Here is a 14,412-nt window from a genome sequence, read left to right as displayed (position 1 = left end):
TTGACGGTATTTTTTAAGTGATATAGTGAGAGTGGGTAAACTTGCATATGGAGGCAATCACAAATATCTTCATTTCGCGTCCTCGTTGGGTCTAAAAAGTGAGTCTGTCGGTCGGTCGGCCGTAAAAACTTTCAGGTTTTCTTACCTCAATCATCCATTTTTGGAGTGTATTCTTGAAGGAAACTGCCAGCCAGCCTGCAGCCAAAACAACCGCGTGTTATGGGTGGTTTCAAATTATGACCTTTGATTACTGTGACCTCCGACCAAAAATGACACATGTAATGATAAACAAAGTCAAAATGCCGCGAATAAGCTAGTTGTACTCAATTTTTGAGAGTCGGTCGGGCGACGCGAAACGAAGATATTTGTGATTGCCCTCACAAATGAATGACCCGTCTAGTCATTAAAATACAAAGTTAAATCAAAACAAAAATGGTAGAGTAGAGCTGCGAGCGGAGCTGAATATAGTTTATTTTAATGACCAGCCAGGTCATTCATTTTAGGGCTATGCATGTTAGCCTCCACTGATGCAAGTTACCCACTCTCACGGTACTCCAAGAGTGAGTAATAATTGCTTGATCACCGATATAAAAGTTCAGTGCAAAAATATACTTTATCCACTTGAGTGGATTGAAATACATTCTCGACAAAGAGGTCGATACAAAGATTTTCCACTTGAGTGGATTGAAATATATTTTTGATTGACAAAGAAGTCAATTTGAAACATGATTTGTCAAAACTGAGGTTCGGAATTCTCGAGTTATGACGTCATCACTAGACTAGTAAACTAGTCGTTGAAAACAGACCCATATACAAAAAATCAAGCTCCAAATAAAAAGAATCGAAGGGGTGAAGTTGCGTCTCTTTTCTGAATTTATTTTCCTTTTCTCTCACGCGCGCTGAATATTTAATTAGTATTCACATTATTTGTTCGACAGTTTTATTATAAGGTTATAAGTAATAACCGACTAGTTTACTAGTCTACGTCATCACTAGCATTTTCCATCCGTCGTGGCGATTTTCATCAAAATATTTAACCTCGCTATTCATGATATTCATGACGTAATCTTTTCCACGGAAGCACCCGAGATAACCCGGAACTAGTGGCAAAATAACAAAAGACTTTTGCCACTAGTCCGTATTATTTCGTGTGCTTCCGTGTAAAAGATTACATCATGAATTGAGAAGAATTAACGGAAATCTCCATTCCAGTCTTTATGAACGGACGATGGATTTCAAAGTTCAAAATCAAGTGTGAAAATGTTAAAAATTCGTTGGGGCATAAATTTTTTTAAAAGGCATCAAAAATATATTTGCCAGGACAGTTAACTGGCTATCGAAGAAAAAATAGTTACTTTGATATTATTTTTCTTTCTTTTGATATTAATATTCAATGTTTATAATCCGTATTTACATCCAAATTTATTAACCCTTCTCTGTTGATGCTTCCTTTTTCATTTATTATTTAGACAAAAAAGAAATTTTTATATGAAAACTGAATTGAACTTTTAATATTGCGCCGCACCTAAAGTAAATTCACAAAAATTTAATAAAGCGCCAATTGAGAAAATTTGAGTTAAATCATTAAAATAAATACCATATTATTAAAGTTGAAATAGATGCTGAAAAATGTATCCAACCCAAAAGTTAATTTGTGCGTAAAGAATTTGGGCTACTGTTGGGTATCTAGGGGGTATGCCCCACGTGGCAAGATTTCAATACGATAACATGCTATAGAAGTATATATGAATGATGTAGATAAAATGATCTCCAGTACACCTTGGGGCCACCGCAACCAAAAAAGCGCTGCGAATTCTTCAATCTTGAATTAATTGCAGATATTTGATATGGAGAGGTGGTCTAAAAGATAAACGAAGCAAAATTTTCACATTCATTAATTTAAGATATTTTACCTACGACCCGGTCGATGGGAAGTAAAATTTCTTAGAACTCCTCTAAAAAACTGGCAGAGAGACCAGCTAGTATCATGATACACAATATTTATAAAGGCAAGAAACATGGATGATAGCCAAAAGTCCGTCATCCGGATATAAGTCCGTGAACATGTTTAGATCATCTATCGCGAACGGTTCCGTGTATGTTACCACAAAGAAACTAATTTAACAAAGTATCGCTCGAGAAATTTGATGTAAACAACCTCTATACGTGCAACGCTCGCGCCTATCACCGCGTGCGTGTGCGAAGAAAACAAATTCTTATCAGGGTGTATTTGTAAAATACTCTCTTTTCTATAGTATATTTATTTGATAACTTTATTTACAGTGATTGATAGAGCTAAGGAATAAGAAGAAGTAAGGACAAGAATTTTTTTTTCATCGTTAGAAAATAATTTCAATTACAATTTTAAAAGCTGTTGTTGGGAAATATTTTATCGCATATTTGCGAATCTTGTTTAGCATGCAAATAAGCATGGATGATCCATATTCGAGGATGAGCTTGACGAGTGCCATATATAAGCTCTATGCATATTGTGAAAATGTTGTATTTTAAGAGCTTGCTTGCAAGTAGAGGTTTAATCTACTATATCTACGATAATGTCCAAAAGATTGATCTTGTCAGTTTCCTCTATGCCTGGAATACATATTTTCGACCGTAGCCGCCAATTGCCGGGCGGGCATTATCTTGTCTGCTTTATCCCACTTCTGATCCAATCTTTTTTTGACACATTTTTCTATTGTCTATAGGTGCGAAAAAAGAACTATGATGGTTTTAGTGAAATGAAGCGGACAAAAAATTGCCTGCGCGTCAATTGGTGGCTACGGTTGAAAGGTGTATTGATTGTAAAGTTTGCACTTTGTCTCAATCTCGATCTTATTGTTTCCTTTGGTTATTAAGACTTTCTGGGTTTTCCTGTGGTTTATTTTCATTTTCCACTTTTTGCACCAGGTATCTGTCGCTGATCAATCTTTCGAAGTTCCGAACAAAGATGTGAAATTGAGCAAATTAGAGCGAGGTGGTCAGCGAACTTAGATTGCTCGAGATTGTTGGTAAATCTACCACTAGATAGAGTAGAGGAGAGAGGCAGTTACCTTGAAAAACTCCATTTTTAGGCTTGATGAAAGTGTTACTATGTTTACTGCCATTTCGTATGAAAAAGTGTCTGAGTGTCTGAGAACGTTTAAAAACATGGTCATGGACCTCATGGTCCCAGACTTTAATCTTAAAATCCACTCGCTTCGCTTGCAATTTCAGATTAAGATTTTTCTGACATTGCTATAAGGATAAAGTGAATGGTTATTTTTTTAAATACTTCAATATTTTCATTTTTCATATTATAAAATACATTTTTATTATTTATCAATAAATATTAATTAGAACAAAACAATTCAAAATTTCATTTTCTGCAAAAAAATATATTAAATATTACAAATGTAATTCAATAAATAAATAAGCCAAAATAGAGAGAGCAAATTTCCATCAGAGCTACATTTAGTTGTAAGACACATGCTTATTTCTAACAAGATGAAGAGGCAATTTCAATATGAAAACTTAACACGTTCACTATCATTATTTGTGCATTTGTGTCATTAAATTTTGCTGGGAGCAAAGGTCACTTTTTTGACCTTCAACTTTGATTGACTATCCAAGCTTGTAACCAATAGCAGCAAACTTCAAATTTTCAGAATCTTGAAATTTGATCTTTTAAGGAACGAAAGCGAAAGATATTTTTTAAGATTCATCAAGAGCAAAAGAAATAATATGCAAACTCGAACCCAGTCCTTTAGTTCACTATTTTTTTGATACTGATAGCGCTTCACGGTGCAAGTGGTTCTGGGTACGTGATTGGATAATATACTCTAAAGAATTACCTCTCAAATGGCCCCTTACGAGTATACTCGTAGCTATACTCATAGCTTGGCAGTTTATGCTACAGCCATATTCGGCAGTAAACGTGCATTCCTCGTACTCATAGTTCGATTGAAAAATGTAGTTAGGATCGCTTGAGAATTTAAATCTCGTAGACTTCACAAGTTCGGATTTGAATCATTTCAAGTTTCACAACGAACTATATAACCATAATCCTCATAAAAAATGGCATGTATTCTAAATTTCAGATAAATTTTATATCAACTGTAAGGATTGTAGGTTCATGTCTTAGTGTGGTTATCACGTAACTAATGTTTCATGAAATAAGGTGTTAAATTCAAGCTACATAATGAAAATAAGCCCCCCCCCCCTCAGTTAGCTTTCGTATGTAAATTTTCTACTTTTTATCTTGGCACACCATAGCGGCTTGTCTAGCATTTTGAATGACGTCACGAAGTTTGATGATGTCATCGTGTGAGTTATCAAGCTCGGTATCATTGTTCAAGATGATGGTTTGCAATCCCTATGGGAAAAAAAAGAAGAAAAATTTGATTTGAATTAGACAACAAGAATTTTCTTCAAATCTTCAAATTAGAGAAAATTTCCAATTAAAGGGAATACATTAAACGACTTCCCATTCTGAGGTAGGGACCCAAAATAGTTTATAGTTTGTATTAAAGAAAGATTCAAAAAATAGAGCTAGACTACATCTTCGAGTTTAAAGCTCTGAAGCAAGAAAAAAGGAAAGCCTTAAGATTTGTGTCGAATTCAGAATGACGGGCGAAACCTTATTCTGCTTTACTGATACTGTTTTTAAGTGACGTATTTTTCGAAATCTGTCGATGGTTTTTTAGATTCAAGCTGGCGTTTGTATGAAAACCATGCAGGTCGCGCGTTTTGGATGAGAATTAAGTGGCTTTATTTCTCATCGAAGAGCTTCAAATCTAACCTCTTCGGCTGCTTTGAAATCAATTATTGACTGCACTTTAAACACCCCTTTCTCACAGACCCACTGGGACCCCTTCCCACTGGAAAAATTGGCCAAAATATCGTCCCCGGAAAAAATTTGTCGTCCAAATAAACCAATCCTCACTGCAAAGTAATTGGACATTTTTTTCATCCACTATGAATTTTCTAACTTGAAAACAAAAGAATTGAAATCCCCAGCCATAAAAAATATGAGAATATCAATCCCCATCGAGTTTTTTTTCTGTTTTTTTTTATCCCCACTAGCTGAAAAATCCCACCGGGTCTGTGATAGAAGGGGGTGTCTTTAACAAGATAACTCACCCTCTTGATACGATGTAGAACTTGTTCACCGTCCTCTTCAAAAGCACCAGGGATGTTGGAGCGTTTATATCCACGGACCGCATGGTGATGGATGACGTCAAAGAAATGATGTAAGTTGTGTCCAGTCTCTTTTTCGAACACGTAGTTCAATTGACGTCTCAAAATTGGCAAAGCATTACGTTTGTGGAAACCCAAAATGATGTCTGATTTTTTGGCCATACTGTTGAAAGCTGTATTAAAGAGATAACAAAATCGTGGAGAAAGATTGTAATCGAAGGTTGACCTTATTTTTGATTTCAATTTTCTATCTAAATTTACTAAGCTACTAAGTATTTCTTGTGTTTAAGCATAGTATAAGAAAGCCGCGGCTTTCTTATACTATGGTTTAAGATAATCATTCGATCTGAAAAAATCTTTGCTTATGTATCAGTGTTTCCTTCCTACGCAACATTTCTCTTTTGGGCATTTGCTTAGACCAAGAATGATTGAGGATGTCAGAGACGACCATTAAAACAACATTTAATGTCAGAGCATGTCAGAGAAAACAGAAAACATTTTTAGACAATAATTAGCTTTAAAGAAAGCTTGATTCATAAATTCACGCAAAAAAATTATTATTTTTAAGTTCAATATGTCAAGTCACTTATTCACGTGTTATTAAAAAAAATCCAGTTCACGTACTCACGGCAAAAAGAAAAAGACCGTACACACATCGCACAAAACCAATACAGCTTTCAATGTCAGAAAACAGAAAACATACCACTTGCAGCTTGGTCATATAAGAACCAGGCTTTATCTTGGTCTTCCTGGGTTGTGTTGAAACGTTCATCTATTGGAAATGTAAAGACATTCAACATTCAAAACTGTGTTAGATTCTGCTTGAAAACGAAGACGAAAGTGATGTTTATGTTTACAAAAGGCGTTCGTTTTGTGATTTCTTTTGCTTTAGCCAATCACTGCGCTGAAAAACTCACTAAATATTCAATCAAAATATGGATGAAGGAAATTATCGAAAGGCATCCATCAACTTGGCCTTTAGAGCATACGTGCTATGCGCATGTTATGTGCTATGAGTATAATCAGAATTCTGAGATTAGTTCTTCCCTGCTCCAGTAAGGTTTTTCTAAGATAAGTGGTTAGATAACTATGGTAAGTTTACTCGCAAGTGCTTAAGTCTTAGAAAGACCTTACTGGAATAGGAACTTGCTGGAGCTATATTGCTGGTTAAAGATGCACAGGATATACAACAGTTTTACACCTTCGTTCCTTCAAAAGTGTGCAGGAAGGAAGGAGGCGATTGGGCTTTTCCAGAAAGAAAATTTATTCCCACTGTTGAGGATATTGATTTTTCCAAGTATCTAACCCCCTGGATATCCTACTTTATTAGTAAAAACGCCCTGGATATCCACTTTTGAACAAAAATCGTTAACCAACCCCCTGGATATCGGATATCCTCAACAGGGGGCACAGACTATTTCTGGAAAAGCCCATTTGTTAATAATCTTCATGTTTAAAAATAAATAGACTCACCCAAATTGACAATTTCGTTTTTCAATGCGGCCAATTTTTCAATGTCGTCACGTTTTCGTTCGTTAACCTCGTTTTGATGTTTGATAATGCTATTGGATGTTGTCAATAAGACTTTGGACATCTCATCATAATGGGTGATTGATTTCCTGACACGTCCACATGGAGAAAGGTCTTCTTCTGTGAAAGGTAACGAAAAATTTGTTTGCTATAAAATTGACAAGTGATAATCTTCAACTACCGATCTTAACAAGCCTTTACATTTCAAACATTATATTACTCGATTAAATTTGCGTTCCCTGTCGATGGGCAGTTTTACCCGTAGATTTATAAAGCTCGAAGGGCTAGATGTCGTGCTTCGGCTGAAAAGTGTGCCGTGGTTATGTAGGAAATCCTACCTAGGTCACGTGACATTACAATAGAGTTTCAGCGTTTGACCAATCAGAAGCTTCGCGGGTTTTCGAAAACAACATCAACAACCGATATTCAATTTTTTTTCCTGCGATAGCTTAAAGCACGACATCTAGCTCTTCGGCTTTTATAAATCTGTGGTTCTACTCATTCAGACTCAAATTGATCACAGACGTCCTTACCGAAAACGAGTGACCGTTTGGAAGCTCCTTGTATCTTCTTTGGTGTGACATCCACATTCTGCAGCATATCATAAGGATCTTCAGGCGCGTTCTGCCATTTGGAAAGCTCATTCGATTCAATATCTCCAAAACGTTCTAAAAAGTGTTTAATTTTTGGACAGTTCAAAATTAAACTTCTAGCACAAACAATCAAACTTTGTTTGCTCTTTGATTCGACCTTTTATGATTCGTTAAAGCTTCCCGCTTTTGATGAATTTGAAAGTGACCGTCAAATTTCCTTATGAAACTCTCATAAATGACACTCTACTTTTAACGCCTCGACATAAGCACCCTAGGAATAATTCAAACAAAGGCTGCGTTTAGACCAACTGGTATTTGTAATTTGGCATTTGCTCACGAGGGAGTCGATTGTAATAGCTTTTCCATTGTATTTTCTGTCATGGCATTTAAGGAATCGTCTTTTTAGACTCATTACTGAAAAGGTGATTCCCTCAAGTTCAACTTTGACAGATCAAACAATGAATAGCATGGAATTTCTCACAAACTGCAGTCATTAAGACTGAAACTTTTTGCCATAGGGCTAGCCTATGGCAAATCTTGCAAATTTTACAATCTATAGAAAGAACTGAATAAAAAACGTGCAAATACTTTAAAAAATCAAAAATGTCATTTTTTCTCTTTGTTTTGGTTCCTTTGTTTGATTTGAAATGCAAGAAAAGGGGATTCCTTTGCTTAAAATGGCATTTCAAATGCCAACGAAATGCCAACACGCTGGCATCATTAGGCATTTGACAAACCGAACAATTGCGCGGAACAATAGAATTCAAAAGAATACTGCAAGTAATTACAAATGCCAGGCTGGTCTAAACGCAGCCAAACAGAAAAAATGTATTGGATGAAAGACGTAGCGGAGAGAGCGGAAGAATTTTAAATACTACTTCGGGACTTAACACCCTTTTCAAAGAGAATAAACCAGCTGCGCTGGAAGCTCCGGCTTAAGAGATTAAAAGATGTGAAAGATGAGCTTGTTGAGTTAGTTGTGTTAGAACGTTGCCCACAAACTGCTAATCAGAACAGATCAGAAAGCCCAGTAATAATTCTATTGCAGAGCGAGTATTAGAAGCGAGTATGAGAAATAATCTTAACAAATAAAAAAACCAGCTGGAAGTTTAGCTCTTCTAAGTGATTACACATGCACTTTCTTGCCTAAAGAACCAACCCCTTCCCCCCGCCCACTCATCCTCAACTAAAAAGTTCAAAATTGGAGCTAAAGGAGATAAACATTAGAAGTCAATATCTCCAAGTTCTTGATTTGATTGTCCAGATAAAATTTTGGGGAGAAAAATAGCCTAAATTAGAGGTCACGGGCTTTTAGCTAAGCATTATTTTTTCTGTTGGGATAATACTTGAGGGAGAGTAGGATAAACCAAATAAAATGGTACAATATTGTGTATGTAATAAATAGCGGTATATTTGGAAAAAAACCTGTTTCGGGTTTGAAAAATGTTCAAAAGGAACGGTCGCCCCAGCAAATGAAATTACGACAAAGTCCAAAAAATATCATTTTCAGTTATAACACTGTGAAAATTTCTCCGATCTTGTTCAAATTTAAACAGGAATTGTGTTTTAGTATCCTTTACTGAATTCTCATAGTGATATGTTTGTAAAAAATCTGTGTTGGGTTTGAAAAATCAAAGGAACGGTCGCCAGCCGCGATGAAATTACGACAAAGTCCAAAAACGATCATTTTCAGCCATAACACTGTGAAAATTACTCCAATCTTGTTCAAATTTACACAGGAATTGTGTTTTAATATCCTTTATTGAATTCTCATAGTGATATGTTTGTAAAAAATCTGTGTCGGGTTTGAAAAATCAAAAGGAACGGTCGTCAGCCATGATGAAATTACGACAAAGTCCAAAAACGATCATTTTAAGCCATAATACTGTGAAAATTTCTCCAATCTTGTTCAAATTTAGACAGGAATTGTGTTTTAATATCTTTATTGAATTCTCATAGTGATAATGTTTGTAAAATATCTGTGTCGGGTTTGAAAAATCAAAAGGAACGGTCGCCCAGTCAGGATCATTTTCAGCCATACATATAACACCACAAAAACTGCTCAGATCGTTTTCAAATTTGCACTGTAATGTTGTAATTTTAGTATTCTCTTTCGAATTCCAATGGATGTGTGTTTGAAAGTTTCATTCCATTGTCAAGTTACAGAGTTTTATGCTTATGGTTTTTTTTGTGCGTCCATAAAACTAGAGAAGTTAGCCATATGGCCATATGCAAGATTTAAGCACTCGAGCAGCTGACGATTCATGGTCAAAATTTCTCCAAAGTCTTTCCACATTGTTAGACCAGTATGCATCAAACTTCTCATAAATCATGACCAAAACATCATGAATAATGATGAAAATGATCACTATCTTTCACTGAGATTTGCAGCTAAGCCCACTTTCGGCAGCCATCTTTTTCTAAATACTTTCGCAATATTATCGAAATCCAGATAATCCGTTTTTATTAAATCGGAATAGATCATCGGATTAGATAAACAAATAAAAATGTCTTGACCGTCGTCGTTGTCGTCGTCTTCGGACGAGAGAGAATTTAAGGCTCCTAGGCCGGAGCAAAAAGCCCAGCTGGCACACAACTTTGTTTCGATCTCGATGTTTATCTAATATTAACAACGTCCATATAACGTTGGATTAACGTCAAATCAACGTTATGTGCCAGCCCCGGGGGGGGGGGGTACTAGGGCAAGATGGGTTACGGGGATGCTCCGCTGGTCAGGGTACCTTTTCTAACCTCCACGAGTCCCTGGTAGGATCGCAAAAACACCAAAATAGAAAAATCAGTCCCTCGTAGGGTGCCTTTTTTTGGAAAATTTGGGGAAAAAATAGAAAATTTGAGAAAATTTTGGAATTTCAGTCCCATTCAGGGTCACTTTTTTCGCAAATTTCGAGTCCCACGTAGGGTCCATTTTTCGAACCTCAGCGGAGCACCCCCGTCGGTCGACAAGGGTAGTACCCCCCCCGGGGTGCCAGCTGAGAGAGGAAGGCATTAATGGACCTATTATTTCATACTCGTGAGGTTATGGTTACTGAAAGCCAAGGGAGTTTCGGCCTTTTTTGTTTAAAGAAAGGCATATTACCTTTGAGATCGACTTGTTCAACTGGTTCATATAATTTTCTGTTGTTCTCATTAATTTGAATTTGATCTTTAGGGATTCTATCGATCAAACTATCCAGCTCTTGCATGGTGATGTGACCACGTTTTTGTTTGGCAAAGAATTCATCAGTTATCTCTTTTTCAACCTGTAGATTTATAAAATAGTAATTTCTACACCCCTGTATCAAAGACCCGCTGGGACTCAAGCGCCACTGGAAAATTTGGCAAAAAAATTCGTCCCCTGTGAGAAAATACCCCGGAAATTCAGCCCCACTGAGAAATGGACTTTGATTTCATCCCAACTCGAAATTCAAAGTTTAAAGATTGCGCTCCACAATCATCCGACACTGGTTTTTTAAACCTTAGAACAATAAAATATCTATCAACATTAGGATTTCAATAGGAATTTTTGTCTCCACCGAAAAAAAGCAATTCCACCTGTGGTTGTGAGACAGGGGTGTATTTCTTTAAAACTAATTTTTTGAAAATCTTCTTTTGTAGTTTTATAATACATACAAACTAATATTATCTCGTAACAGTTCATCCTGTACTGTTCGAATTTGTTTTCTTATGTAAAATGTAATAAACAAAAAGAGACATAACAATACCAACAAGAGGACACAACAACACAACATGCTCATGATGAATATTCGTAAAATGGAAAACAGGTGTGTAATATCAAATGATGACAATAGATCTAAACTAAATCTGTACATAATTCTGACGGAAGAGAAAAACAGAAATGGGACAATGGTGTATTCTTCGGAAGTATCTCAAAAGCAAAAATGCACAGCATGATCTAAATCGACCAAAAGTAAAGAAGCAGCTCAATGTGAGAAAAAGTAAAAATAAACACAAATAAAAGTGACTCAATATGAATCAATAAAATATATTCAAAGAAAACACAAACTCTGTTTATTTATAAAGTATCACACATATTATAAACGAACGAAGAAAAAATAACTCACAGAATCAGTAGATTCTTTTTGTCGTTCATTAAAATCATTTTCAGCTTGTTTGGTTGTCTCCGCATCTTGTTTCACCTTTTCTAAATTTTTCTCTGCATCTTCTAAGTCTAAAAAAACAAAAAATAGGTGTAAGAAAATCAGGGGGGTTGTCTTAGGCAAGTGGAGAGTACGGAAATGTGCTGCCTATAAGGGTGCCTTTTTTAGACCTTCAAAGTTCCGCTAAGGGTCGCATAAACCACAATTTCTAATTTAAGTCTCCCTAAGGGTCACAAAAGAAGTGAAGCTACCAATATTTACCCGAAAAAGGCCAAATTTCGGAAAAAAAGTCCCGCTAAGGGTCCCAAAATTTACACAATTTTGTTTTTTCTCTTCGATTTTAAACCCCAAAACTTCCGATTTTCAATAATCGTGTGGTAATCACCACCCCTTCATCTGGCAAACCCAGTACCCCCCGGGAAGAAAATAAAAAGAAGACTCCGATTTGAATAGGTCAAATATCGTTTCACGTTTTTCATTAAAAAGAACCGAAGAAGGAATATTAGGCCAGGGGTTCTTAAGAGAATCATTTTAACTTATTCTTTTGATACCTCTTGGTTAGGCAAAGGCCAAAATTAATGGAATTTTCCAACTCTTGAAGGATATAATCGAGCGGACTTGAGGTACAAAAAAGGGGATTGGGGACGAGGTTGTTTACTGAACATTCGTGGTTAATTTTTAACTGCTCTTTCAGTACAGCCCAGTAAACTGCTTTAAATTCTTATTACGAGTCAAAGGTTATTTTCGTTGATATTTCAGAGATTTTTGCCTTCTCGGGCAAGTTAAGGCCTGTGCAAAAAATTAACGAATCAAATAATGCGTGACGGCCAGTTGTTCCACCCCCTTTTCGGGAAAAATTTTTGGTTTTTCTCACTCGTCATATTAATGCCTTTTCAAAAAGTTCTGGGCCAAAAATTGCGTTTCATTCATTTTGGTAAAATTAAGGAAAAACACTTTTTGCTGACGTCAGCAAAAATTTAAACTGCTAATAACTCCTGGAATATTTATCCAAATGAGCTCAAATTTGGTACGAAGGTAGGATTTATAAATATCTCTCGTTTCCAAAAAAAAATTTCTCAAAAAAATGATGATGTCAGCAAAAATCAGCAATTTTCTTTTTTCCTTAAAAAAATGCTGACGTTATCAATCTTTAGGATTTATCATTTTTTTTGGAAATGAAAGACATTTATCCACCCTACCTTCGTACAAAATTTGAGCTCATTTCAATAAATGTTATTATTTCAATTTTTTGCTGACGTCAGCAAAAAGTGTTTTACTTTAAATTTCCCAAAATGGCTGAAACAGAATTTTTGGCCCAGGACTTTTTGGAAAGGTATTAATATGAAGAGTGAAAATAACGAAAAATTTTCCCATAAAAAGGGGTAGAAAAACTGGCCGTCACGGCCGTCACGATTTATCAATTTTTTTGCACATGCCGTAACTTGCCTGAGAGTAAAATCTCCTTCATTCATAAATGATTCTTTCGGCTGCCAGTGATTTTGATTGAGGAAAAATCTTGGAAAAAGCTTTCCAACGAACCCAAACATGACCTATTTTGCATAGCGAAAGCCGAAAAAATTGCTTTTGAGATTGACATACAATATGGCTATGAAAAAATCACTAAATTTCAGTTTCCATTGAATTTCCATTTCCATATTTACCATAATTTATTTTGTGAAGATTTCAAGTCATATTTTCACATTCAATTTGATTTATAAAAAGGTATATTGGAGAAATCTCCTAACTATTCAATGTACTCTGAAAACTAATTCAATTTCCCTTTAAAAATAAAGTTAGAGAGCATCAACAATACCATCTTTATCATCCTAAGGGCTTTTGATGCACAAGCTAAACCGGCGTTTGCGACGACGGGAACCGTCTAGTACCTTCTATCTCAGGTCTTGATCTGGCAGCACCGAACACAACTTCTTGCATAAAACTAGCTGTCAGACATCCATTCCCGGTATGGTCAACTTTGTAGCTGAAAAGATACCCTTTGAATGTGTATTCACCACAAGCATCGAACTGTTGAGACAGGGATAGTTTGACTTCCAGCAACCTTTACAAAACGAAATTGGAAATGAGTATAGCATAACTTACCAGCTAAAATCACAACTCAGAGTCGTCTGGTCCCTTTCGGTCAATAGCCCCATACTACTTACTACCATCCCATAAATGACTCGGCCAACCAGAGTACTTTAGCAAAAATAACTTATCACCAGTTGTTTGCCGCCAGGCGCAATGTCAAATAATCTTGACATGGGCCTTCGAAAAATTTCCGCAATGGGCACGGAAAGGGTTAACAATTGTACTAGTACAGAGGGAATTTTCCATTTCACAGATGGACAACTTACTGTACAGAGAGAAACTTTCCAGAGGCAACCTTCTGAGCAACCTTCACAACAGTACCAAGGGCATCTTCAGCAGTCTTTAAAACATCTTCTTTCATCTTGATCATAGTTTCACCAATTTGAAGAACACCATCAGCCATATCCAATAACAAACCTCCTGTCTCTGAAATCCATTGAGTTATCTACAAACAAGGAAACGAAGTGAAGTAGAGTTCGACCAACAAATCCTGCATTAATAACACGCGTGCGTAACTTATCGTTCTTTTAACCACAAGTTGTTAATCTTCCCAAAAAAACAAATAGGAATAGATCTTATCGGAGTTTTTGATGATGCATTGTGGGATTGTTTCGGGACTATAACAATAGAATTCCCTCGAGGAATTCCTAAGAGATTTGTATTGCAATACTCCCGAAACAATCCCACAATTGCTTTTTTAGAAAAATCAAAAACTCCGATAAGATCTATTCTGACAAATCCTGCATTCAAATTACCTCCCCCCCGCTTATTAGAATTTAGAGAATTTTCCCACCCCCTGCTTTGTGCTTATTCTGACATCCCCCTGTCTATTCGGGAGAGTATGGAGGTTGAAATTTGTTGTTTTTATGAATTTTGTCGTTTTTTTTGTCTATTTATAGTAAAATGCA

The 14,412-nt window shown here is 36.0% G+C and overlaps 1 protein-coding gene across 1 annotated transcript; it reads right to left on the bottom strand.

The window, feature by feature from the left end:
* Positions 1 to 3,823: 3,823 nt before the first annotated feature.
* Positions 3,824 to 13,469, bottom strand: LOC136816041 (uncharacterized; the record flags this gene model as incomplete). The annotated part of the gene is given in 8 exon segments (XM_067072472.1): positions 3,824 to 4,351; positions 5,119 to 5,348; positions 5,879 to 5,947; positions 6,649 to 6,825; positions 7,239 to 7,373; positions 10,396 to 10,558; positions 11,381 to 11,487; positions 13,303 to 13,469. Coding segments are annotated over 8 exon segments (1,056 nt in total). The 5' UTR covers positions 13,352 to 13,469.
* Positions 13,470 to 14,412: the final 943 nt, after the last annotated feature.

The sequence above is a fragment of the Clytia hemisphaerica genome, unplaced genomic scaffold, assembly GCF_902728285.1.
Source record: "Clytia hemisphaerica strain Z4C2 unplaced genomic scaffold, Clytia hemisphaerica genome assembly, whole genome shotgun sequence".
NCBI classification, from domain to species: Eukaryota; Metazoa; Cnidaria; class Hydrozoa; order Leptothecata; family Clytiidae; genus Clytia; species Clytia hemisphaerica.
This window is presented reverse-complemented; position numbering and strand designations above follow the sequence as displayed.